The sequence below is a fragment of the Tachypleus tridentatus genome, chromosome 13 (assembly GCF_004210375.1).
Source record: "Tachypleus tridentatus isolate NWPU-2018 chromosome 13, ASM421037v1, whole genome shotgun sequence".
Lineage (NCBI taxonomy): Eukaryota > Metazoa > Arthropoda > Merostomata > Xiphosura > Limulidae > Tachypleus > Tachypleus tridentatus.
In genome coordinates, this window is record NC_134837.1 from 33,749,275 (window position 1) to 33,776,936 (window position 27,662).

General features: G+C 32.6%; 2 protein-coding genes across 9 annotated transcripts in view; one reads left to right on the plus strand and one right to left on the minus strand.

The window, feature by feature from the left end:
- On the plus strand, window positions 1-27,512 carry LOC143240328 (uncharacterized). 8 transcript variants are annotated; one of them, XR_013021718.1, is made up of 11 exons: window positions 1-135; window positions 2,639-2,685; window positions 2,718-2,777; window positions 5,044-5,117; window positions 10,638-11,443; window positions 12,170-12,273; window positions 16,423-16,505; window positions 17,762-17,892; window positions 20,302-20,392; window positions 23,584-23,740; window positions 26,736-27,512. XR_013021718.1 is itself a non-coding variant. In XM_076482583.1 (11 exons), the coding sequence occupies exons 3-10, from the start codon at window positions 2,647-2,649 to the stop codon at window positions 20,385-20,387; spliced, it is 1,383 nt and encodes a 460-aa protein (XP_076338698.1). In that variant the 5' UTR covers window positions 12-135; window positions 697-812; window positions 2,639-2,646; the 3' UTR covers window positions 20,388-20,392; window positions 26,736-27,512. The 8 variants fall into 8 exon arrangements, 6 of the variants coding, with proteins under 6 accessions (XP_076338697.1, XP_076338700.1, XP_076338701.1 ...); XR_013021717.1 differs by lacking the exon at window positions 23,584-23,740 and adding an exon at window positions 24,875-25,005; XM_076482583.1 differs by lacking the exon at window positions 23,584-23,740 and adding an exon at window positions 697-812 and having other exon boundaries at window positions 12-135.
- LOC143240329 (uncharacterized) overlaps window positions 23,524-27,662 on the minus strand; it is a 28,740-nt gene continuing 24,601 nt past the window's right edge. Inside the window, exon 4 of the mRNA XM_076482589.1 lies at window positions 23,524-24,389. Within this exon, the coding sequence (XP_076338704.1) occupies window positions 24,160-24,389 (230 nt within the window). The 3' untranslated portion in view covers window positions 23,524-24,159. The remainder of the gene's footprint in view (window positions 24,390-27,662) is intronic.

Consider the following 27,662-nt stretch of genomic DNA (forward strand, 5'->3'; position numbering starts at 1 on the left):
GGCGCAACGGTCTGAAACATGAGGTAATGGTAACGCTAAGAATAAAATACGGATCTGACCGTAAATTTCTCTTGGTTTTTTCGCTGTTAATAACAATCAGAAATTAATTTAGGAAGACGTAAAAGTTCTGACTTGGTGAGGAATGTAAATGTGATAATTATTCTGTATAACTTTACTTGATGCTAATTAAAAAAAAAAAAATAACGTAAGCCTTTATGCTGTTGCTTTTATTATATTTAAGAAAATAATATAGTATTAATATCATACTTTGAATTTCAATTGTATAGTACTGCTACTGGAGAAGAATGACACATTACTAACTCCGTAACAGTAGCATTGACACTAAGAATATGATGTTAATATTCAGCGAGAAATATTGGGACAGTCTCTTTATGTAGAATACACTTAACATAATCATAGTTAATGTGCTTAAGTGTAAAACATTCACATGCAAGTATTGCACATATGTATTTAAGAGAGGTACTTCTCACTGTAGTACCATTAATAATGGTAATACCATTGAAAACTGCCTCTCTTGCAATACTATTAAGTATGGAAACAATGAGACAGTTTCAGTAACAAAAAACAAAATTATAAACTTAATACAAACTGTGCTTTGCCATCATTATTAAGCTATATTAATAATTTTAAGCAAATGTTTAAGGTTGTTCCAGAATATTTCGAATCTTGTTTTAGAAAAGAATGAAACCATTTTGAAGCTTCACTTTCTTGAAGTTTCAGCATTGCCCAAGTTTCACTGGATTTATTTTTGAGCTGATGTAGTAGTACTGTCACACCCAGACTTGAAAAAAGTAAATAATATTACTGTTAGTATTAATAATAAAATTAATACTATTTGATCTTTCTAAAAAATATCATAAATGAAGAATGTAAAATTAACTATGAAACAAGTTTTGTTGTTCATAATATGAAAATTTGTATTAACACTATCAGTAACTTATATTAATTTTTATATAATTGAATTAAACTGCTAATTCTAATAGTATTAAATCTGTGGTATTACAAGCTGAACATAAAATGGAGGTACAGCTGAGTGAAAAATAAAAGCAATTTCTGCAAAGGTTTGGTAATTGTTGTTTTTTAGTGTAGTATGTGAATATTCTAGTTTTAATGTGCCTTTACCTCAACATTAAATATTGTATGTACATCCACATTATTCTAAGAAGTGTACTGTAAAAGACCCAGCAATATTTAAAGCCACTTAAGCATGAAAAGTAGGACTGTCATCACTTGTTGATTTGAATACAAATAGAGTTTATTTTGTAAAGTGTTGACTCCTAATTTAAGATTAAAGCATTTATACCATATTTTGCTCTTGTTCATCAGTACCGAGATTTTTTCACCCAATGTAGATTTTGGTGTGTGATTCTCCTTATGCAGTAACTCTTTCTTTTGCACAAAAAAGATGAAACCTATAAATATTATAGTTCTGGAAACATGTTATAAAATCTTTATTTCTTAAAACCACTACAATTGTTCACAAAATAGTTATAACTTAATACAAATGGCTTAACACTTGTTTGTGTGACCAATTTTGAAAACTCTAAAGTGTTAAGATTTTCATCCTGGTTTGCTACTGGATTGTAATGAATAAATGAGGTTTAGTTATTCTGATATGTGTTCCTGCATGAGTCTTAAAAATAAACATGGCAGTGAAAGAGTTAAATGTAGCAAATTAATCAGCTGAAATACGGTACGTGTGACACAAAACAACTTGGTGTGCGAGTATGTTTGTAAAGTGCAAGCTTGTTCCTGTATAATTAGGAGTTGTAAAGCTCATCTGAGCCAAAATGATTCACACACATAGTTCTGTAGAATCTTAAGACAGTAGAAGTTCCTTTTTTTTAACCAGTGATTACAAATACAATTTCTTTAAAAAATTATAATTATGAAATTATATGTTGTTAAATAAAACTTTTAGTTGATTGATTTCTGAGTATAAAAGAAATTCCAGTAATACTGGTCTTGTTTGTCATTTATTGGTTATTGGAAGTTAAGATTTTTGATAAAATTTGAATTATCAACAGTTACAATAAAACTTACTCCAATCAACGACTAATGTTTTAGGGTTTATACATCTAAAGACCTGGCATGGCCAGGTGGGTTAAGGCATTTGATTTATAATCTGAGGGTCAAGGGTTTGAATACCCATTACACCAAACATGCTTGCCCTTTCAGCCATGGGGGCATTATAATGTGATGGTCAATCCTGCTATTCATTGATTTCTAATTTTATGACTTCATATCTTTTAATTTATAATGCTACAAGCCAATAACTTTCCCTTTGATAAATATACGTACTCCAGATGACAGCATTACTGGTTCAGAATTAATAGTCAGTGGAGCAAACATTTTAAAGACATAGTCTTTTAAATCATGGGTCATAAGACAATAAGGGAGAAATTAAACCATTAGAGAGAATTTAGGCTTAGGTTGTAAAGAACTGAGAAGACATTTTGTGAAAAAAGAATGTTCAAATTAAGGAGAAAGTCATTGCTTTTCGTTACACACTTATTGAGAAATTTTCAGTTTTTATGGTGAAAAAAACTTGATGTGTTTCAAGTCAATAATAATGTACCATTTATAAACTGAGTTTAATATTTCAAATCATTTTTAGATAAAAGAATGAGTTTAAAGAAATCCAGAAATGATGAGAGTCGAGAGGTGTCAGATTCAGAAATGATGAGAGTCAAGAGGTGTCAGATGATACCTGCTGTGAGATGTATGTTGGAAATTATCCAAGTACATTTGGCAAAGTAAGTTTACAAAAATTGCAGACATTGTTTATGTGAAGATGATTAAGTTGTTTATATAGATATATGTCATCAAATTAACTGATTTTTTTCATTTAAGATTCGGGCAATAAATTAGATTTCAGACATTATTTGTGTGTGTGTGTGTGTATGATGCTACTGGAATTTTATATTAGTAGAATATTAGATTAATAATATCTTTGTTCTGAATGTGGTTACAAGTTAGTATATTTTAATGTACTTGTGACTGCTTATTCATATATTTTTTCGATTTTTTTTTGTATCAATCTAGTGTTCTAAACCATTTTGTTGGTAATTTTCATGTTTTTAATGATTAACAAACATGAGCTTTGATATTTGCCACCTGAATTTGGTACTACACTGTTGAACAGTACAGAAACTGTACATAGTTTACTCGGTAGAAGTGAAATCCATACAATATATACTCTTCAAAAAAAAAGAAATGCAAAAGGCAAAATTTGAGACAAATTGTTAAGTTTATTCTGGGTAGTTCTGTATGATATGTGTGAAACTTTGCACATTCACTGCTGAACATCCAAAGTCTGCAAAGGCGAAGTCCACGCTCACTAGTTGAAGTTTAACGTCACTCAACGTCAATAATGAGTATGCCCCCCGTGAGCATCAATAACTGCTTGGCATCTCCTGTCCATGGAAGTGATGAGATGACGAATCACATCCTGTGGAATGGCTGTCCACTCAGCCTGCTAAGCTGCTGCAAGCTGGGGTAGAGCCTGCAGTTGAGGTTGTCGCCGTCGCAGACGTCGGTCCAACTCATCCCAAAGATGTTTGATGGGGTTTAAATCTGGTAATCTGGGGCCATGGAAGAACGTTGATGTTGTGGTGTCTCAAGAAGACAGTGGTGAGTCGGGCTGTGTGAGGACGGGTGTTGTCATGTTGAAAAAAGTTGTTGACGTTCACCATGATGGGTTGCACATGGGGCCTAAGAATCTCATCGACATATTGTTGAGCCGTAAGATTCCCTGAATGTGCAAAAGGTCTGTTCTGGCATTGTAGATGATTGCAGCCCACATCATGAAGCTGCCACCACCAAATCTGTCAACTTCCTGCACACAGTTTGCTGCAAAACATTCACCTCGGCGATGGTAAACACAGGTCCTTCCATCCTGCCTACGAAGCATAAAACGTGATTCATTGCTGAACCAAACATGCCTCCATCGTCAATGAGGTCATACCCGATGTTCCCAAGTCCACTGCAGCCGTGCTTGACGATGTTGCTTGGTGAGGATGACGCCTTTGACTGGACGTCGAGGTCAGATTCCTGCATCTCTTAGATGGTTGCGTACGGTTTGATTGGAAATCCTACGCAACCCTGGTATGGTTGAGGCAGTAGACGTTGCAGTGGTGGTCCTATCCCGAAGGTGACATAACCGGATGTAGCGATCTTGTGCGGGCGTGGTCACATGAGGTCTGCCAGATCGTGGACGGTCACGAGTTTATCCATGTTGTTGGTGATGATTCCATAGCCTTGTGATGGTGCTTGGGTGGACATTCACAGCTCTGGCAACATCTGATCGAGATTCACCTGCTTCCAAGCGACCAATGGTGTTGTTGCGTTGTGCTTCAGTCAGTCTTGGCGTAACTGTATTGCTTGTCGGTGGCTTAACACTGAGCTATGGAAACCAAGAACCCATCACTTTTAGGATTTTGCACATGTTGCACTTGCAGAACATGCAGATCTCTCAAACAAATTTATTGGATGTTTTCCTCCATTTTCAAAGTGCACAACTTTTATTGTCATTTTGGTCTGACAATCAGTGTCTTAACACATGTAACATCACATACTCTGAGCTTGTAACATTATTACATATATTTCTCTTTAAAATAAAAAAAATATCCCTTTTGTGTTTCTTGTTTTGAAGAGTATATGTTTTGGTCTGTAGGTGCTTAAACGAGATGGACATGATAGTGATGAGGGCCCAATTTGGAATGACCAATATCCAGTGTATATTTCTGTAAAACAAATCTATGGTTAAATAATTTATATAATGAACATAATAAACCACAATCAACCAAACAATTCCAGAAATAATTATTTACATTGTGACTATAACTCATAAATACCCATGGAAGTAAAACATAATTAAGGGAATAATCTTAAAATTATATCTATATATGAAATTTTGAAGACTTTGTAAAGGTTTTGGTAAATGAGTATTTAAATCAATTAATATGCTTGGTTAGTGTGTACTGGATGTAATGTTTTTTGTGATTTTTTTATGTTTTACAGAAAGAGCTTTTCAAGATTTTTCAAGAGTATGACATTGTTAAAGTAAGAAAACTGTTCAAGAAAGAAAATAAAGTGTGAGTATATGAGAACAAAGAAATATTGCTTTTGTGATTATTTTTTATTTATTTGTTTTATTCAGCTTTGCTTGGTATAGCTGAAGGGTTGGCAGATATCCATTCCATTCTCCTATCCACATTGATGAGTTTATTTTTTCTGTGCTCTGTTCCTCCACACATGGTTCCTTTGTTGTTAGGGCCACTTAAGTAAGGACTCTTAATTTATGGATCTGTCCCCTTCCCCAACATCTTTGCAACTGTCTTTGGGGATTATCCTGATTCATTGGAATTGAGAGTGGAATCTGCCCATTTATGTACTTCTCTCTCCTCCCTGGCCATTTATTTGTCACAACCTTTCCCAGCACCTGTTCCTGTGTCATCCTGCCCACCTATTTCCTCTCCTTTACATTTTCTTTCACCACAGGTCTCTCCTTCATTGTGTACTACTTCATACTGCCAATCTGTATGCCATCAACAGTACTGGTGACTGCCCTATTGAATTGGGTCCATTGTGCACCAGACTGCTGCTTTTTGTAGATATTTGTTTATCACAGATTCACTGGTTCTTTGAGCCTTATCAAAATGACTCTCACTTTCTATTACCTCTTTACCTATCAATTATCCCTATTTTTTCCCCACTTTCTTGGGATACTCTTTTCAATAAGCAGCTTTCAGCAGCAATTGAGAATTTTCTTTTCAAGAGCACTATAGAACTGGTAGTTTCTACTTCTCTAGGTTCCTATTCCATCTTTTTGTGGTACCCAAGAAGACTAAGGATTTTCATCCTGTTGTCATTCATCTTGGGATATTCTTCAATTTCCATTACAGTTATGCCAAGCCTCCTCCTTTTAACTGTGTTCCATGAAGCTTCTGATATAAAAGGCTCAATCCTCACCTGTTCTATCTGCACAAGAAGTTACTTGTGCTTCATTGAAGGCCATTATTTCCCTTGGTCAGGCTGACATTAGGTTTCCTCTGCAGGTATATTATGATCAATAAAACTTCACCAGAGATCACCTGGATTACCCAGTTTCCCTTTTTCTTTCTCTCTAAACCAATTTTGCCTTGTAGAACCCCAGTGTGGGTTCTGACAACAACGCTCCACCATAGACCACCTGATTCAACCTGAAACGTCCATCAGAGAAGCTTTTCTAAAATGACAACATCTTGCATCAATATTCTTTGATCTTGAGAAAGCTTATGATACTACATGGAGGTATGGCATTTTGCAAAACCTCCACTTATATGGGTTATGTGGCCATTTGCCCATTTTTATTAAGTTTTTAATGAGCAGGTGATTCCAAGTCCATGTGGGTTTGACACTTTCCTGTTGTTTTCTACAATAACTTGGAGTTCCTCAGGTGTGTGTTTTGAGTGTTACACTTTTCAGTATAAAGATAAATGCCACCACTGAACAACTCCCTCTTGCTGTTGCAAACAGCTTTGTGTTGATGATTTTCACATGTCATGTCAGTTGTCAAACATGAGGTATATTGGACGGCAGCTACAAACCACCCTCAATTGTTTACTGAAGTGGACCACAGCAAATGGTTTTAACTTCTTTCTGTCTCTAAAACCATGATCCTGAATGCCATGTCAGTGAAGTTGTGTTTCCCATGGCCTTGAGACAAAGTTCATTGGGCTTATATGATCATAAGCTGCCCTTTATACCACACATCAGGCAGCTATGAGTTAAATGTACAAGAGCACTGGACACCCTCCATGTCCTCTCTTTCACCAACTGGGGCCACGATTGATGTTCTGTGCTAAAGATATATTGTTTTCTTATTTGATCAAAACTAGACTATGGGTTTCTGGTTTATGGCTATGCCATAGACCTTAGCCTTGAAGATGTTGGACCATGTTTGTCATTAGGGACTTTAGCTCTGCACTGGGGCTTTTTGCACTTCCCCAGTCCAGAGCTTGAACACTGAGTCTCATGAACCTCCTCTACACCTCTGCCATTTGCATCTGTCTTTAATGTATGCTTCAAAACTTCAGTCATTACCACAGCATCCCACCTGGAGATGTGTTTTCCTTCCATGCTTTTTCAGAACAGATAATCTGCCATTGTTCCTTTTGACCTTCAAATTCAGGGTCTGTCCATGGATAACATTGCTGTATCTACTGGTCAGCCAATCCCACCATGGCTTATTACAATCCCCAACTGTTACCTTTTTTTAAGTCATCTGAGAAAATCAGATACTCCCAATAGGAAGTACTGTCTTTTATTTACTGAACATCTTTTAAACTATCCTTCCATTCCCATTTATACAGATGGTTAGAAATTGGGTACTCTGCTATTGTTTATTGTGGTTCGTGGTTGTGCACAGAATCCCCTCTACAGTTTGTGTGCACTTCTAAACGTTATGCCACTTTTGCCCTGGATCACATAGAAGCTAAGCAGTACTCAAACTGCACTATTTATACTGACTTTCTTAGTTCTCTACTGGCCCTGGAATCACTTCACATTAATTCTCGCCCTATTCTTGCCGATATTTGTGACAAATGATGCCTGTCCAGGTATGCTTAATCTTAAATTATACTCTACTGTTAATAATGCCTACTGTTGAGATGGAGTGTTTAGCAGAACTGCTAATAGGTTCTTCCTCCTGTTGTCTTGCTTCACAAATGTGTTTGTCCTGGGCCATATTCTCATGGACTAACATGAGAAAAGCAGATGCAGATTAGTGCTTTTCAAAATAGGGTTTTGTGATTACCCATTGCTCTTTCTCTGGACTTTCCAACACAATTCTCTCCCCTGCAGGAGTATGGGAATTTTTACTACTTAATAGCTCTCAGCTGCTGGAATGGTTAACTATGGAGGCTTTCTTTTGGGTATACTGAATTCTACTCAGTTGAGAGCAGGGTAGTAGTGTTCTACAGGTATAGGTGGTGTGACTGTCTTCCTAATACAAGTGTAATGATTACTGTTCTAGATACTGTTTGGTGTGAACTGGATTTTTCTGTCACATTCATGTATGAAGTTCATTCTTTCAAGTGAGGACTCTCCTTCCTACTACCAATTTGATGTTGGTTCCCAGGTGATTGATATTGGTTGTAGTCAGACCAGTTAACATAAATTCTCGCATGTTAATAGATTGAAACCATCTTCCTATCATGGATTGGACAATAACTTCACAGTGTTGCATTTTTTTGCATTGCAGTTGTCTTACCATATTATATTTCCACCTTACTTTCATCATCTGGATGTCATTTCCTAGGAAAAGAGAAAGAGAGGTTGATGTGCACACATGTTGACTTGGGTTCTTGGAATAGATGTCCTTCCCTCCTGATGCCTGGTTCCGAGATGAATGGTAGAGGACCTTCCTCCTAACACAGACTGATTGGTTCCATCTCAGTACTGTTGGTTTTGGACTAGAGTTGGTCTCCCATTTATGATTTGATGCAACATAATCACTCTACACCACAGGCACTTTTTCTTTCCTATGTGCCTCTCTACCACTCTATTTATTTCACAATGCATCATTCATCAAAGGTGAATAGTATACTTGGCTCAGATGTGGTGCAGTCTCCCATTTGTGTATTTCCTCTACATTGAGATGGCACGCTTCTTTGGTACTGTTCAGATACTTTTTTATGCCAGTATCTCCACCTGCACAATGTTAATTGCTAGTTTTTCAAGTTTTACACTAGTCTCTTCATCTGTTCAATGTGGGATTCTAGTTATTGTATCAGAAGTTAATATTTTCCTACACTGAAAATGTATTTCTAATAGGTATTTACTTCTCTCACACTTTCATTTATCCTCCCCATTTCTGGTGTATTTTTCATGCCTAACCTCAAAGTGAAGATTGGGATCTACTGCAAGAGAGTGTTGGGTGTACTAGGAGGGTGTATTGCACCTTTACTAGTGGATAGTTGTTGCATGCTTATTTGCATACTCAAATTCAGCAATACCATGTGGAAGAATAAAGACTAGTGGTGAGTGAAAATTTGTGTAAATAGAGGGCAGTACATATCAAGGAAAGTAATCTCTGACTCTGTTTAGTTTACTCTCATTTTATCAACAATCATATGACTTTAGGAGCTTAATTTCCTTTATACATTGTAGTGCAACAGTTAATTTACCAAGGATTTAATTACTCTCTAACCTTCCATGCAATTTACTGTTTATGCATCTGGACAACCTACATAAGCACTACTGTCCAATCACAATGAAGAATCCATAGTAAGCAAAATTAACAGATTGAATTAATGTTTCTATTAAAATAAAATATTTTACAATTTTAGAGGCCTTGTACAGTCTGTGTCTAATTTACAGGGCGATCCCATGATTGTACTGGTCCTAATCGTTCAATGTATTTAAGCTGTTTATTTCAAATTGTCTGCTAGTGTCTTTGATTGGGTTCACGTTCGTGTAGATGCTTAGTTGTAGAGTACTTGTTCTTGTCTCACAATAATTATGAAAAAAGCTTATATTTGCTTGGCTCTGTTTACCTTCTTTGTTTCATTATTAGTGTTTCAGAGGTAATCCTACGTGATTTGAATTTTACATTTTATGCAACTTGAAATTTAATTTCAAACAAGTGTTTACATCTGATATGCATTCTTCCCACCTCCACACATCCAGAAGATGTGTTTTCTGTCACACCTACAACTGTGAAATCTATATTATGGCAGGAAAGCAAAGCTCATGTATGTTTCATTGATACAAGCACAATAAGTCTTGAGGATAATTCAAAACACTGCATAAATTGGTCCTTATTTTGTCAAGGAGATTCAGATTTTAAAGTCACTTGATTATTAACAGCATGAGAGCAAACTGAATAAGGTAAGTATCTGTTTGTCACTTTATACTGTCCCCCAATGGGCCTGATACTGCTATAAATCAGATTTCAATACCCGTGGTGGGCAGAGCACAGATAGCCCCTTGAGTAGATATGTGCTTAGTAACAAGCAATAACACTTAAGCACCAGAGAATTATGAAATTGCTTACTGATGTAAGTATATTAGATAGGCTTTTAAATTTTTAGAAAACATATGTAGTTGTTTATGGTCTCTTTGCTGTTGTGGTGTGATAACTCTTAATGTTTTACTAAGTCTTCACAAAGTCACAAGTTTTCTTAATTTATTTTGTCTACATAGAGGAAGTGTATTATTTATTCACAGAATCATTTAAATGGTGAGTAAAACGTTTTATACATGAATGCATTTTGTTCTTGTGTTTGTTTTTATTACTTATCCTCAGATTTTTGTATAATATTATTGTTTGTTGTTTTATTGTGAAAGAAATACATTATTTTTAATAGTGGAATGAGTTTGGCCTACTGATCCAGTATGTTAGGTTATAGATTGGATTGTCTAAGGTTTGAACTACACAATGTTACCCAAACACGTTTTTGCTGTCTTGTAACTGTCATTTTTTTTCTGTTTAGTTTGGAGGATGTGCTTACTACTTACTCTTTAGGTGGAAATTTTCTGGATGTAATTTTTTTTATTTCAATTCTAGCTTTATGTACCTGAAATACATACAGTAATTAATATATTTTGTCTGTTTTTTTTTCCTTTTTCAGTTTTGCATTTGTTCAGTTCAAAAGTAGGGAATCTATGAAAAAGGCTGTTAAAGAACTATCTGATTATGACATACAAGGACGAAAACTGAAACTTTATGCTGTAGAGGGGAAAAAAGAAAACAACAAAGGAAAATTCAGAAACAACACATATGATGAACTTTTAATAAAAGGGTCTTATGAATCATTACGATTAGACCATGATGGGCCTCCTCCTTTGGAACACGATGGGCCTCCTCCTTTGGAACACGATGGGCCTCCTCCTTTGGAACACGATGGGCCACCACCCTTAGAGCACGATGAACCTCCACCCTTAGAGCACGATGAACCTCCACCCTTAGAGCACGATGAACCTCCACCCTTAGAGCACGATGGGCCTCCACCCTTAGAGCACGATGGGCCTCCACCCTTAGAGCACGATGGGCCACCACCCTTAGAGCACGATGGGCCTCCACCCTTAGAGCACGATGGGCCTCCACCCTTAGAGCACGATGGGCCTCCACCCTTAGAGCACGATGGGCCACCACCCTTAGAGCACGATGGGCCTCCACCCTTAGAGCACGATAGGCCACCTCCCTTAGAGTATGATGGACCCCCACCTTTGGAGTATGTTGGACTTCTGCCCTTAGAAAGGGTTAATTGGAGGAAACAATTATTCCACCAACTGATTAATTTTAGGCAGAAAAACAGCAGACTCTCTCCCTCAAAATATCACTGTTCTGTGTATTATCCAGAACAATTACAGCATGACTATGTATTTCCAACAGTCATAAATCCTTGCTTGGCTTATAGAAGGAAACCTTTATCAAGTCAGTATTTTAGTAGTATTTTGAGAGTTAGATTTGAATACTCATAATTTTTTCTTTCAATGTCACATTGAAATGAGGCCTTATAGCTTTTAATAATGACATTTTCTGTATAGATATTATGTTTTAAATTTTAGCTAATTAACCCTTAAATGGTGGCTATCTTCAATCGATGCTGCTACATACAACATTTCCCACTGTTTAAGGGTTAATTAATTACTTATAATTTAAAGCATTGTAATGTTTATTCATGCTTATAGTTTGCCAAAAACTAGCATGTAACATAATTTAAATGTCTACATATTTAGATATCTTATTTGGGCATGATTAAGTTTTTGAATGTTGATGTTTTGTGAAATTTGTATTTAAGCATGTGAAGCTGTCTTCCATAAATATTTGTTATTGTTGTTTATCAGACTGGGCATACTGTTGTATTGTTAGTAATTTATTAAAATACAAACTTTAAAAAAAAAAATTAAAATATTTCTCTGCAGGTTTTTATAATTAGAAACCTAGCACTCAGAGGAGTAATAACACTTATTACTGGTAATATAGGTAGAATTATTTTTATTTAAAACTAAGATGACTTGATTTTATTTATTGTTTTCATGCATCAGGTTGTAATTTGCACTTTTAAAAATATACTTATGAGTTAATGCTAAAAAAGCTTTAAAGGAGTATAATGTGTAAAACTTTAAATATTAGCATCTTACATTGGCTGTTTTACAGATGAGTTGTCCAGTATTTCAAATAATGATGGTTATTTAGTGAAAGATCAGTTTGAGGAGTGTACTCTCATCAGCATCATGAATTTTCCATGTGGGACAACTCAGGTAATTTAACACAATTAATGGTAACTTAAATTTTAAGTAATATAACTTTTCAAAAGAAATAACATTGGAAAAACTAGTTTATTTTCCTTAAAAGTGGCTTTTGGGATAAATATTCTTCGCTAGTCTTAAGAGAAATCTTCAGAGCTAAAGTTGTTGGATTTTATAACAAACTGTTTTGTTTAGTAACTTGTTTTCCAAAATGTAGTAGAACACATGCATAAAACTAGTTGTTATTTTCATATAATAACACCAGTTTTTTTATTTATTTTTTTAAAGCATTATATCAGTATGAGCAATAACTTGTGTGATTTGCTCTAACCACATCAGATAGTCAAGGATAGCCCATTAAATGGATCTGATAGTGTAATTTTATATTAGCTTTGTATATAAGATAAATGATTGTGGCATGTTATTTTATAACCACAAGGTCATCTAGTGTATTATTACTGAGAGCACAGAAAGAAAAAAAAATTGTTTATATTGACAAAAAATAATTTGAATGAATAACCAAATCTTGAATAAATAAATAAAATAAATCCTTAGTAAGTGCAGTGAAAATAAAAATTTATAAAATGTGCTGTTAATTGTTTATTTCCTATCATTTCTGTGCACCTTAAGAAGATTATAAATATTTAGTTGTCATTTGTATTCCCCAGTTTAACTTAAGTCTATTGCTAGAGCTTTGCATCACCTCTGCCTTTTATTGCACTTGTTCACTTGGTGAATGTGTTATGAATAGGAATTTGTAAGTGCATAATAAACTGTTTGAGTGAGATGAAAATAGGGCTGTTAGATATTATTTATATTTGATCAATTTGCTTGGAAGAGCACATTATTATTATTATTAAAAAGTAAGTCACTTCAAAACTGTACCTCTTCATCTATGACCTAACAGTGGATTTAAATTATTAGGATTTGTGAAATGTAGTTGTAACAGACAAAACTAATTTTGCCTGTAATGAACTAAATAGGAGTAGTAGTTTTAAGATGGTGTTTAGAGCAAGTTTTAAATTTTGTTCAACTGTTCCACTGTGGTTAGGTGGAATCCACCCAGCTTTCAACCGCAAAAGCAATTATACTATGATTTTTGGTAATGTATGTGTATCTTCAAAACATTTTCTAGGTTATTGGTAAACTTTATAAGACTTTCAAACACAAAATATCAGGTTTTTAATTAAGTATTAAGATTTGCTCACAGATTTTTCTTTCAGGGTCTTGACTATCCACCAAGCAAATTTATTTTAGGGTTAAGGATACTTTTAGGCATGAGAACATTTTCAAATTTCACATGCAAAATTTTTATAACCTTCAGGTAATTATCAAATATTCTGGATTTACAATGCTAAAATCAGGGGTTGATTCCCCCCGGTGGGCTGAGCAGATAGCCCTTTGTGGCTTTGCTATACGAAAAAAAACACACACACACACACACATTGACTGACTTCTAGTGTTACTCCATAAAAATTATTAGGAAATGAATATAAGTTGTTTTTTCTTCATTCTAGAGTGATTACAGATTATAACACAAATGTTTAGTCTAAATAGTTTAAATGTCAGAGTATTATACATTTATATATGTTTATTATTTTTATTGTGGCTACCATTACAGAAGCTGTAATGATGTGGTGCACATGCACTGATGTTGGTGTATCCAGTAATATAAAACTGAGCTTTAGTCTTCAAAATGACCTCTCTTGGCTAGTATTTTGTAGAATACAACCAAATTTCAGTTTCAGTATATTATTGCTATATATAAATGTTTTAAAACTTATTGTTTCAGTGTGTGAGCAGGGTTTCCTCTAGGAAAAACAAAACAAAAACCAACACCTAAGGAATATTTCAGGCTAGATATGGGAGTAAAGAATGTATGCTAGATCAGATGTGAAAATACAGTGCTACAACTACCATGAAGTAGTAAGCATGCGGTACTGAAAGTTTGAAGTTCCCAAGTTTTGCTGCACCAAATGCATGTAAAGAGTAAACAATTAATTGCATGTAGTAATATAAGAACATTAGCTTGTTGTCTGCATGTGATAAATATCTCATTAGGGAGTGCTGTTTCCTGTCAAATGAAGTGTGTTAGATATATATCTGATACCATTTGGTACACAGGAAAGTGTATTGGTGAAGGTAAAACTGTATTTTTCTGACATGTTAGAAAGGGCTTGGGAGAACACTGCTAAGCTAGTTATTTCCCATGCTTCATTTCTTGTTTGAAGTTATTAATGTGTATTATGTATTCATGATTCATGCATGAAATGGAAGAGAACTGATCACCACAGTAAATTGCAAAATTGTCATTAGTTATTTGTTTCTAAAGTTGCTTATTTTATATAGGATGTCCTAGATCAGAAAATTTTTCTCTTAGCATATTTTCCAATTAAAGAAGTTATAAAGTAGTAATTATATAACTTTTTTATTGAAAGAAATCTGTGCATATTACATTGTATTTTCTATTAAATATATTTCTGACTTAACAGATATTAAGGGGGAAACTTCTGTTTTTATGGGAGACATTTTTTTTATGATGGTATTATGTATTTCAGTGCACAGAGTGACAAATTTAAAAATGTAAAAGCAGTCTAGATCATTTCTGTCGCCCTGTAATTAAGTGACCTGCCTAAACTATTTATGTATAAGTTAGGTGTTTAGAGTTCTGAATGAATCTGCAGGCATGCAGGGCAATCTAGATGATTGTAAGGTTACCTCTATTACACAGTGTGTGATAACCACCAAACATTTATACTACAAAACATACTCTGAGTTGAGTGATCTGACAAAAAGAAAACAGAACTGGGTGAATTATCTGGTAAGAGATGCCAGATCTAAGGATACATTCAAAACCTAAGTATTGGGAATAAGTATTAAATACTTGGTGATATTGTTCCTCGGTCCCAACTAAACAGTCTCATGGTACTGGTAACCTAAGTGTTTAATAAAAAAAAGTGAACTTTGACACACAAACACTGCTTCCTGAGATGGAAATCTGAGGGATGACAGATTCACCTTCCAATTACTTTTTTCTTTGTAGCACATAGGACTATATACACCCCCTCCATTATGCATATGTTGACAGTGTCCATACTTCCTTATTCCTAATATCATTTTTGTTTAGTTTGATTAAATTTAAGATGGTTCTTACTCATGTTACTCTTTTAAGCTATATAAATGACCAAAATTAGTTCATCATGGCTTGTTCTAACAAAGGAACTCAGCTTCATTATTTATTGAAATAAAATTAAATATTTGCATAAATTTCATACTGTAAGGTGTTTTTGGGAGTTGTCAAATTAAAAAAGTTAATATTTTTTCTACCCCAAAATTGTGAAATTACATGTTGGTGCTATCAGTTTTAAGTATTACTTATTATGTTACATACATATTTGCATTTGTGAAATGATTAGGAATGTTCATTGATTTTCACCATTTTATTAAAAATATTCCATATGATTTTATGATTAAGACTGATTAGGGTCAGGTTACACTACGGTGGTACGGAGGATTTAAGCTGTCAGCATTCCTTATTTTCTGTTCGTAATGTCAAAGTGAATTACAAAAAGACAGTGTCACCTTTTTTGAAATACCATTTTAACTTTTTACCATAACTGATGTTTGGAATTAAGTTTCTAAAATCTTGAATGATATCACTAAATGAGTATGGACAAAATATATTGTTAAAAAATGGATAGAAAAATATGTTGATTTTCCTTGAATAACTGGCATTAGGATAAAGTGACAGCTGGCACTATTTTTATGATATTTTAACATAAACTGCAGTTCAGTTCATAAGTCTTAGCTAAACCAGTGTGCAGTTCAGTGTATTAATTTTCTTAGCTCATCATAAATCACTTAGATTTGTAAACTAGCTTGTATTTTAATGTATAAATAAGCTTACATGATATAAGTTACTCGAATAAACTGAACTTTTGTTAATAAGGCACTTCATTAAACTACTGTAGTCTGTTCATGAGACTGAAACCAGTAGAAGCTACTACAAATATTAAATAAGATACAAGAAATTCATGATTAAATGAATTTTGAAGATCTTTGTGTTATTTGTAATGAACTTTATTTTTGAAATAATGTGGTCTTTATTTCAATGCTATAACATGCTTGTTTACATTCTTTTTAATTCTTTTATATATCTAGCAAGATATCTTGCAACTTTTTGATTTGTTTCAACCATTGGATGTGGAATTGGTTATCAATGCACCAATGAAAAAAAGGCCATTGTAAGTTTCATATTTTCCAGTATTAAAATACCATTAGGACTAATGATGTGAATAGATGTTTAAAATATTTTGGATAATATTTCATTTTTAATGTGATAAGCAACTCCCAATAATAAATTATTTCAAAGATGTTGATGGGAAAGTGGTAGAAATTCTCGTAATTTGCAAATTACCTTTATTTTTTAAGTATTGTTTAGCATTTGGACATTTTTTATTAGAACTGAAATAACTGTCATAGCAATGAGATTTTTCATTGCTATAAAGAACCATAAGATCAAACAGAAGAAAGTTTAAGTTTTCTCTAAACATTTGGTTAAAAAATAAGATCAGACAGTAAGATTTTCGTTTTTTTAAATTGCCTTCTAAACTTTTAGTAGTTCTATAAGTTGTCATACTTCTATGTAATTAAAATTATTATAAATGTAGGATGAAATGTTGAAGTTTTGATAAGAAGGAAAAACAGTTAAAATATTAGAGATTTCAACAAATTATTAAACTGAATTGCATTAAGTTTTTATATTTCTCCTGTGTGTGTGGCTGGTTTACAACCTAGATTTATCCAGACTTTTTCTATTTTCAGGAATCGTGTATTGCAAAATAAGCATATACAGCCATTTGTAACTAGTTTATTGATAATTTCTGTGAAAATGCATTGCCATGAATCTTTTTATCATGAATATTATGTCTACTGGTTTTTGAAACATTGCCAGACTTTGGTTCTTTGGTAATAAGAATTATATGATCAAGAATAAGTCTTTTGGTTTTATGTCAAGTTGTATTAATATATTCTGATATTTTCTTTTAACTTTTTATCATTCTTTCAGGTGAGAGATCTAAGGCAAAAGGTCCAAGTAGTTGTAATTAATCAGTTTTAAATTCAGCATTACTGTACTTCCAAAGTCACTGATTTGATATTTTTACTTGAATGAATTCTCATTTGGGATAGACTTGCCTATTTTAGAAATTCTAAGTCCTTTATCTGAAGACATTTCTATCTGATTATATCAATATTGTGTTGGAAAGAGCTGTTACATGTCTTTCCCAAACTGATCAATGTTTACTGGTATTGGGTTTTGTAGGAAACTAATGTCAAAATGTAGTTCAAATTCAGTTGCTTTATACAGGTTGTGGTTGTTGCATAACTTGCTGATATGAATACTTAGAATCAATTTTAAAACAATTATTCAACTCTCTGTATACAAACACACAAACAATGATGTGAAACTTTTGGAAATGAATTTCTTTTTGATGCCCAGTTCACAGGCTTTGGTGTTATTACCAACTATGAAGATGGCAGAAGCAGCTGTTATGGAACTTGATAATACATGGTTTAAGAAACAGCGTATAAGGGTATCTATAGTGGAAAAGAACAAATATCAAACAAGGGGTCAGTATGTTTGTTGTTTATGAGCATAATGAAATTGGATGTTTGGTGTTTTTCCTTGTTTACCTACTGTAAGCATTTTGGATGTTCATAATAAAACTAAATAAATTGTAACTACTGTGTGAAAGCTTTATTTTGATCCAACTCGCATTAAAATAATAATCAAAATGAAAAATAATAAAGTAGTTTACTAATTTATTTTAATCATTAACTATTTCAGTAGTAGCAATAAAAATTTTATATAGTTTCCTCTTTATTTATAACACATTTCAGTAATTAAATATATATTTCATTTATAGTTTTTTTTCTAAATACTCGAACATGTTTTCACAGTAAGTATGTTTGAGTCGGAATATAATTATTACTTAAGTATTGTGTCTTAGGCATGAGATCTTCTGTATGTATGCAATTTATTTCTGTTATACTGAAATAGTCTGCAAAAGAGTAAATTTTCATTAAATGGATTAATTATAATAGTATTAGAAATTGTAATGAAACATTGTGTATGTGTATAAAGGTTACATAAAAGTTGAATTACTTAGCATGTGTAAAGAGGAATACTTTTAAAGTTGTTCAAATTAATTTTTTTAAACAATGACACAAGTAGTGGTGAATTTTAAGCTTCTCTGATTTAAATCTTTTGTTTAATTGCAATTTTGACAGGAACTGATTTCTTTAAAATTCTGTTTCATGCAACTTAGTTTTTATTTATTAAAGCAAATTGTAGGAATTTAAAAACCAAACTTTTTCTTAGAATTTAAAGTTTAGAAACAAAAAAGAAATACAATATTCATTTTAAAAAATTGTATATTTTGTAATGAATGAATGTCGGCTGCTTTCATGTTGTAAATCTGTAAAGATAATCATTTGTCTCCTGTCTCTAATTAGTTCTGAGAACCATTCAATTTCATAAACAATCTGTTTACATTTTTGCACTACTGTTCAGTGGTGTATATTTGTGATCATTTTCTAAATTTTGTATAATAACTCTGTAAAGATAAAACTTTAAATTTCTTTAAAGGTCTGAAGAATGCTGTATCAGACAATCGGTGATGTCAAGAAAACTCACTTGTAGAGAAATATATATATGCAAAAATGGCTCGTTTGGGTTGAGAAAATATTTTATGTAGAAGAGTGAACAACATTTCGACCTTCTTCGGTCATCATTAGGTTCACAAAGAAAGAAAGAGGCAACTGACCGGAAGCTAACCACGTTTGGAAGGGGTTGTGTAACTGAGTGTCGGAATGTAGAGGGCGGTGTTAGATGTTTGAATATACAATTTTTTATTATTTATTTTATTATTTTTAATATAGGTATAAAGGTGTTCCTTTGTGTTGGTTTATTTTGGATTTAAGTTGTTGTATAAGTAAGGCTTCTTTAATTTTGTGTTTGTGTATGTTTGTTTCTTTATTTAGTATTTGAGTGTTTTCTATGGTTATGTTGTGTTTATTTGACTTGCAGTGTTTGAAAACGTGTGAAGGTGACTTTTCATGTTCTTTGAATCTGGTTTCCATTTTTCTACTTGTTTCTCCAATATAGAAGTCATGGCATTTATCACATTGTGTTTTATAAATAATGTTGGTGTGGTGTTTGTCAGTGTAGTTTTTACATAGTAGAGACCTCAGTTTTGTGCCTGGTTTTTGAGTAAATTTGATATTAACTGGAATGTCATGTTTTATTACTAGTTTTTGCCAAATGTTGGTTATTTGTCTGCTGATGTTGGGAATATATTGGTATGCAGCAGTGTGTGGTATCGTGATTTTTTGATTTGTGAGATATATTTACTTTTGTTGGTTGATTTTGCTTTCTGTCTAGGTGTATGCATATAATGTTTTCTACAGTTTGTGGAGGAAACTTATTGATGTTGATGAAGTATTGTTTTATTTTGTCTAATTCATCATTAATTTTATCTGGTGAGCATAGTTTTATGGCTGTGTTTATTTGGCCCTCTACATTCCGACACTCAGTTACACAACCCTTCCAAACATGTGATCATCTTCTGGTCAGTTACCTCTTTCTTTCTTTGTGAACCTGATGATGACCGAAGAAGGTCGAAACATTGTTCGCTCTTCTACTTGATATTTTCTCAACTCAAACGAGCCGTTTTTGCATATATATTGCTGTATCAGACAGTTAAAGCTTGTTTACAAAATGAAGCCAATGTGTTTTTTTTCTCCATAACCCATTGATTATTGCTGCTGTAACTGGACATGGAATTTTTGCAAGTCATACACCATATAGCTCCTTTGCATCAACTGCCAGAGGCAGACTGTATCCTATATGGTGAATCAGTAGTCAATGGGTTAGTTTTTACCCACATTTATAAGATTGAATTGATCTATTAAATGGTTAATTATTAATATTAAATGTTAAATTAAAAAATAATAATAATTGTATGCTTTCTGTTGTAGGTTTATTGGAAGAATATAAATATTCCAAAAGATGTACAACTAAATCATTAAATGATAATTTTGCAGAACTGTCTTTGCACCATTAGTATTGGTAAGTTGTTTGAATACTTTAACTAACTTTTATTGCACACATTCTGTTTTTATGTGATTGTATTAATTACAAGTTTGTAAAACACCAAGAAAAGTTTAGTATTTATTTGTTCATAAATTGTAGTTTGTTTGTTTTATTCATATCCTACTCGCATATGATATTTCTGTATCTGGTGATTTCATAAGTTTTGTTTTTGCATAATGTTTTTGAAACTGTGGTTTGTGATTTTTATTGCAATAGTCAATGTTAATCATTAATATGAATTTTATAAATTCTTAAAGTTTTTAAAATAGTAACATTTGGCAAAGAACAATTGTCTTCCATAGTCAAAAACAGATATCACTCTTGTGATTAACATATTTCATTACACTGTGAATAATAGCTTCTGTTTCACATAACCTTGTAGTATGTCAGTATGCACTTTTTATAGTAAGTTAGGTTAAATATGATATCAGTATAGGTTTGTTGGATTTAAATGAGTTTTACCTGTATGATTTTGTGTCGTGTATTTGGCTATAAATTGGGAAAAAAAAATAATAATCACCCAGAATATCATAAAGAACTTGTAAATATTGCTAACCCTTTTTTTAAAACAGAAATACGTTTGGTAGGTTTAAATGGCAAAAAGAATCTTTAAAATGAAAAAAGTGACTGGAATCTAGTTTGATTAGTTTACAGTTTCTAAGTTCCTGACCTACAACTTTTTATTTGTACAGTTTACCACCTTCATGGTAATACCAATATCTATTCCTAGTTTTTTGAGTTAGATGATAATTTGCTTATAGTATTGTTTTTTGTTCTTTTTTACATGGTTTCAAAAGCCTAAAACAGGTTGTTTTGTGATATTGTATTAACCCATATTTTAGCAGCATTGTTAAATTGTATGCAGTATTTTTTTGGTGTATAACTCCCACTTGTGTAACTTATTTGTCTTAGTAAATGTAATTGCAGCAAACACTTTGCAGGCATCAACTACTTAAAATTTATTTGGAATAGATATGGAGGCTTTGTAAACATTCCTTATTTTGATTTTTCTGGAATGATAGAAGAAACTTCTTGTACATGAGAAAGCATATACAATCCAATTTTTTTTTCTTCAAGTTTATTATAGCTGAACAGTAATATGCAGCGAATGTTGGACAAGTCTCATGATTTGTTCCAAAACGTCCGTGAAATGAGATTATCTTGTTAAAATATGTAGTTATTACCTAACCTATGTTACATATAAGTGCTGTAAAACGTTGGGGGATTTATCATGGGAATAACTGTACATAACCAAGGAAAATGCACCTTTATGGGAATATATGTAAAAGAATGTCAGTATATCCAAACACTTTGGCATAATGCAAACATGCGAAGAGATGTTATGCTACAGGCTCTACATAAAAAAGCAGTAAAAATGTTAAGTGAATGTCCTGTACGAATATCAATTTTATCTTGGCACTAACAGATTAGTCTTATATATCACTACTGTCTCTTTCCTTTATTTTGTGAGCTCTTTTTTTGGTTGCTTGTTTATAGAAAATCTTCTTTTATATTCTAATGTTTGTATCAGGAATATAGGAGTTTATGGTTTGTGTCCACAAAACTGTGTTTAACACACTTATGGGGTCATGGTGTATATAAACACTGTCAGTTAAGTTTCACTAGTTTATAGTAGCCCAAGAGTTAACAGTGGATGCTATCGATTAGCTGCCTTCTCTTTGGTATGCACTTAAAAGTTAGGGATGGCTAGTACAGATAGTTCATTTAGCTTTGCATGAATGTTTAAAAGAACGTTTTTTTTGGTTTTTTTAGAGTGCCCTCTTTGTCTTTTACTTATCGTACATAAAGTACATTTCTTTCTTAATAGGAAACTACTTGTATTATTAAGATTTTCTCCAGTTCGGTTTTGTATGTCAGAAATGTCATCATTCTCCATGTTCAATTCTTCTGTTGGTCGTTGACAGCCTCCACTTTCTCTTATCCCAACAAGCATAACATATTAATATAATAGGACCCACTCAAGTTCTTAAAAATTGGGCATTACATATTCATCTGCTTCGAAAAGATTCTATAAATGTCAAGTACTAACAAATTTCTTTTTACAAGAATTATGACCAGTAATAAGTAGCAATTTATGTATTTCATGTGATAATCCTAACAACTGTAATAATTTGAAGATAAACTCTAGAATCCAGATCCTTCATTCATTGAGGGAAAAAAATAACTTAAATAAAATAATTTATTTATTTATTCTCTATTCTCACAATAGAGAAGGCAAATCAGTTTAAACTTAGATTAAAAAAAAAAGTTAAATTCTGAAAGAGAGGTGCCTACAATAATTGTACGTTATGAACTGTTTTCAAAGATGTTTGTTTCATCTCAACTATGTTGATTTTGTATTATATATAAATTTCCAACTATACTATGTTCACACTTGTTTTGTTGTTGTTGCTTCTACAGTGACCTTGCATAAAATTTGAGATGACAGTGTTTAAATATTCATTGCCTGGTTTCACTTTATAAAGGACTTCTATGATGATGTAGTCATTTTTTTCAGGGAATGATTAAGAATATACAAGTTTTTTTTATATGTTCATATTATCAGATATGTTTAATGGGTAAATGCAAAGTGTTTACCTTCATGGATTTATACAAGATGTATGAGAAAATAAAAATAATAGGTAGGGTAATACATGAATATGGAAGTTGTTATAAAATCAAATGAGATTCTGAGAGATGTTGTAGAGCAGTGTTAGTTCTAATCAAGTTTTATCTTTCAATATTGTAAATACAGTTAAACCTTAAGTTTTCATGGTGTGTTGTTTTTAAAAATTTCTTATGAAACAAAACCACTATTACATCACAGAACCATAACATTTGAGTGCAAAACCCCGACAGGTTATTTTTCAATAAAAGGTTTTTATTATATAGATGATTAGGCTTACAACACCTGTTGTTTTAGACTTAATTTTGTTCAATCTATTCCAATTGAAAATTATCAGAATTGGCTCTCAGAACTTAAAGCATTCATAAAGGTTTTTATAACATTTTATCTGTGTTAAAGGATGTTTAAGGAGCATTATTAGTATTAAAGATTTTGTGTGATGTGTAATTTCATTTAGAAAGTTAAACTAAATCAAAACTGGTTTTTCCCAAAAAATGAAATTTTATTTTCAACTAATTCAATACCATTGTTATTCTGATAGTGGCAATATGTACAATGAATAATGGAAGAAACTATCATGGAAGAAGGATAATAAAGTTGGTGAATGAGATATTTGGAAGTCTGGTACATTCACCTGTAACTGTACTAATTATTATGATACAACATATAGCAGGAGAGAGATAATACTTGAAAAAGATGTAAATATCTTTTCTATGATCTTTGAACATACAATGGGGTAATTTCAGCTCAGTGACTTAAGTCAGTTTTCAAGCAAATTACCTTCTAATTCTGGATGTGAAATTAACTTTATATATCAAATAAAAAAAGATGCTAAAGGTTTTTAGTGGTTTATAATAATAATATTTACAAGAGAGAGAGAATATGTTGTATTTATTATTTAATAAGTTAAAAATCATGGCCACAATCATTTTATTTCAGATAAAGCACTGCTAGCTAATAATGTCTTAAAATTGATGAGGCAGGGTTAACAGTATTAACATGTTGGCACACTACCATTGTTAAGTACCTCTCAGTCCGTAACTGATTCTATGCACTTGTAGAATCAAAAAACTTATTGACTGTAAATGGCTTTAATTTCACAGAAACGTGAACATGGTCACACAAGTGTGGAAAGTTCTGTAACATGAGCTGTTAAGTCTGGGTGCAGGCTTGCTTCATGGAGTTTTCTTTTTGATAATAGGTATCTTTTGCTTATCTTTTCTCCTTGCCACAAATACATGTTATGAACTGAAGCTGTTCCACAAAATATTATTCCTGCACCCATAAGTACACTGGTAACTATGGCTGAACTCTCATGAAAACTAATGAAGGTAAAAAGGATGACACCTGTTAAAGAAAAAAGATTCGATAGTATTAGAAAACTGGTATACAAAGCACTTTTAATATCACTAACTCGGGTTTCAGGATGTGATATGCACTTTAGTTTCATGGTGCGAGACTTCTCTGTATCCAAACAATTTGGCTAACTATGGGGAAACATGATAGGAAAACTTCAGATTATTTAAGCACTATTTATGTCAATTATCAAGATGGGAGCAGTTGTTAAAGTTAGATCACCATTAGGTAATTGCAATACTGTTTACAAACGAACTTTTGTTTCAAAATCTTTTTGAATAATTTTCAGCATACCTGCATTGAACTGCATAGATGCAACTATTTCAGAAAGTTGAATCTAATACTGACTGGGTAATCATGAAGATTTTGCAGTGCATTGTGGGAGTGGTATGGCATAGGAGTATTAAACACAGAATGCTCATACAAATGTCGCATTGCCCCCAGAGGTTACAGTATCTTTCACATATTTCCCATAGGTGTAAATGGGGCTGTCTGATTCCAGTGCAGTTCATTCAACCAACATGAAAGTGTGCAGAGAACTGAACTAGTGAAAAGAGGCTACAGCATAGGATCCAATGAAGACAGCTGTCAGTTTTGCCATATGAAAGTTTGTAAACCCATTTCCATTTGTGGCAAGCCAATGTAAAAGCAGACTATATTCTAAAACTGGTATTGAAGTCAGTCACATAGAACAACAACTCAGTATTATTGCACATAAGGTGCAACAGTACATGTTATATCACCTGGTGACTGTATTTATTAATTTCACCTGTTCATAAGGCTTTTCAGGCAACTTTGTAAGTGTTGTCTTATAAACTGTATTGCAGTTCTTGGCAAGACTAGAAGTCAATGGCCATTGTTTTGCTAATACATTATGAATTTACAAAGCACTCTTTACCACTCCAGAAATGTTAACATTCACAATTCCATTCTGGAAACTGGAGGTGTTTATTGCATAATTGCAATTGATTAGATACTAAGTCATAGTGCCATCACTGATGCAACATGAAACCCTCTACATTTAAATCCATAAAATACCCTTAACATTCTCCATGTGTTATATACAGTACCCTGAACTGTGAAACTATCACCACAAAGTTTCCTCAACACACAAGAGAAGAGAGAGAGTAAATTATATAAAATTTAAGAATAGTAGTTGAACATGTACATTTATAAAACTTAGTTATTAAAATAATCCAAGAAGCGTGTGTGTAGTATAGTAGTGTCACCAAATAGTTAATGTGGCAACATTTTATCAGCCTAACAATTTTTTTTTACATGATTGTATTTTCAACCATAATGAACCTGATACCTTCACTTAATGCAATACTGACATAAGTAAAAATAATTTTTTATAAATTAATTTGTTTTAACTTGTTTTTATATAATTCATGTTCCCCAAAACATTGTTAAAATAGTTTAATTAAACTTTTCAGTGCATAAAGTACTGTGACTGAATTATATTACATGCTTGTGTTAAATCTCCCTCCACCATCCATTTCGTGTTAAAGCGCTGTTTTACGTTTCATAACAAAATTTTATAAGGTTCTATTAAAAATAAAAATTAATATATATTATCAGAATTTCTCTCCTTGAGAAGTTTATTAGTTAATGATATTAGTCAGGAAAGGTTTTCTTGCAAGTTACTAGACTTGTGGTCTCTACAGAGTAAAATAAACAAATAGATGTAAGAAATAAAAACAAAAAACACCTTTGTATATGATATGGTATGAAAACTATTTTCTGAGACAATTTTTTGTGATTAAGAGAATATTAATATACATTATAGATCATAAAAGGTTCAACTCTGTTGTAAACATACAATAATAATTAAAGTAACAGCTAATTTTTAAACAATGTGTTGATATAAATATAGTTTCTAAAACCTTGAAGACTTAAGTATTTTAAGGTATTAGCAAAGCCACTCAAAACAGGTGTGACATCAATGGAGTTTTCCTTGTACTGGCTGTGACAAGGCATAACTAATGTTATTTGGTAATGTCATTGACACCAAGGTTTATTTTTGTGTGTGTGATCATATGGAAATATTTGGTTTCTACACGTGTTGTAGCTATATAAACAATTAGTAAATAGTTGTTAATAAGATGTGTAGTTACTTCAGACACTAATGTAAGTTATGTCAACTTGGTATACTAAACATTGAATTATCCAGTGTGTTGCTGTTGTAATGTTATCCACCCATCTATCAGAGCTGCTTCCAGTTTGTCAACACTATTTGAATGTCATTTACATACTAGTGTCTTCTCATAACTGTTTTGAAGTAAAATATAGTGAGCATTCTGAACTGTCCATTTATTTAATACTTTCTTCTTTCAGGAAATTGCTAACCAGTTGGGCTTTAGGAGAGTTTGTCATCATCCATCAAAATTCTGACCAACTATATTTGCATCACTCATGACAGTAAATTTCCATCCTTATGTCATGTTGCACAGATCATGATGGATTATCAGCATATCCCTGTCCAGATCATTGTTATCTCTTTCTTCCAGTTATACAGGTGGCTGCTTCATGAAACATTTGTTTGACTAATCCACATATCCTTGACATTCCAGAAGATAGGTTGGTTTGTGGTGTTAGGTTAAAGGAAAACATCACTGATCACTTGGCATAAAGACCAGTTTTGTGGAGTGTTTTTAACATTCATTTGTTGCTTTGAACAAAAGATCATTCCATTTGCACATAAGCTTCAGGAAAGAATAAAAGGTTTAAATACAGTAAAAATATGATACTAATCACTTCGTTTCCTTAATCAAAATTTTTATTGTACTAACTTTATAACAACTTCAATTCATAATGTATTGGGAAATGATTTTTGTTTAATGTAAATAATGGCTTTATTACCAATCATGGAATTTGAAGTTTAGTGCACTGTTTCATTTGTGTATTATATAAGGGCATATACAATTCAGGAAGAGGCAGTGTTTTAGGATGTATTTTTAATAATTTAATGTTTTGTTCACTAGGAGGACACTATACATCTGTCACATCATGCAAAAGTTTAGGGATTTCATGAAGGTTTACACCTCTGTGAAATTTCAAAGCTCTTTGTAGTACTAAGAAAATTAGTTCCCAAATAAAAAGGCAGTGACTTAATTAGTGTCAAAAATTGTAATAACTTCATATAAAGTTGTGTGAAAAAATGCCAGCACTAGTCTTACTTCCCAGTAATGCTTCTGGAACTCAAGGAACTACAAAACATTGCCTTATCCTCCTTCCTCCCCAGACTTTTTCAAGCATTTGGAC

Coding starts and splice junctions, on each gene's coding strand:
- LOC143240328 (XM_076482582.1), top strand. CDS start 2,647: ATGAGTTTAAAGAAATCCAGAAATGATGAGAGTCGAGAG. Junction 2,778..5,043: donor ATCCAAGTACATTTGGCAAA/GTAAGTTTACAA, acceptor TATGTTTTACAG/AAAGAGCTTTTCAAGATTTT. Junction 16,506..17,761: donor CCAATGAAAAAAAGGCCATT/GTAAGTTTCATA, acceptor TTTGATGCCCAG/TTCACAGGCTTTGGTGTTAT.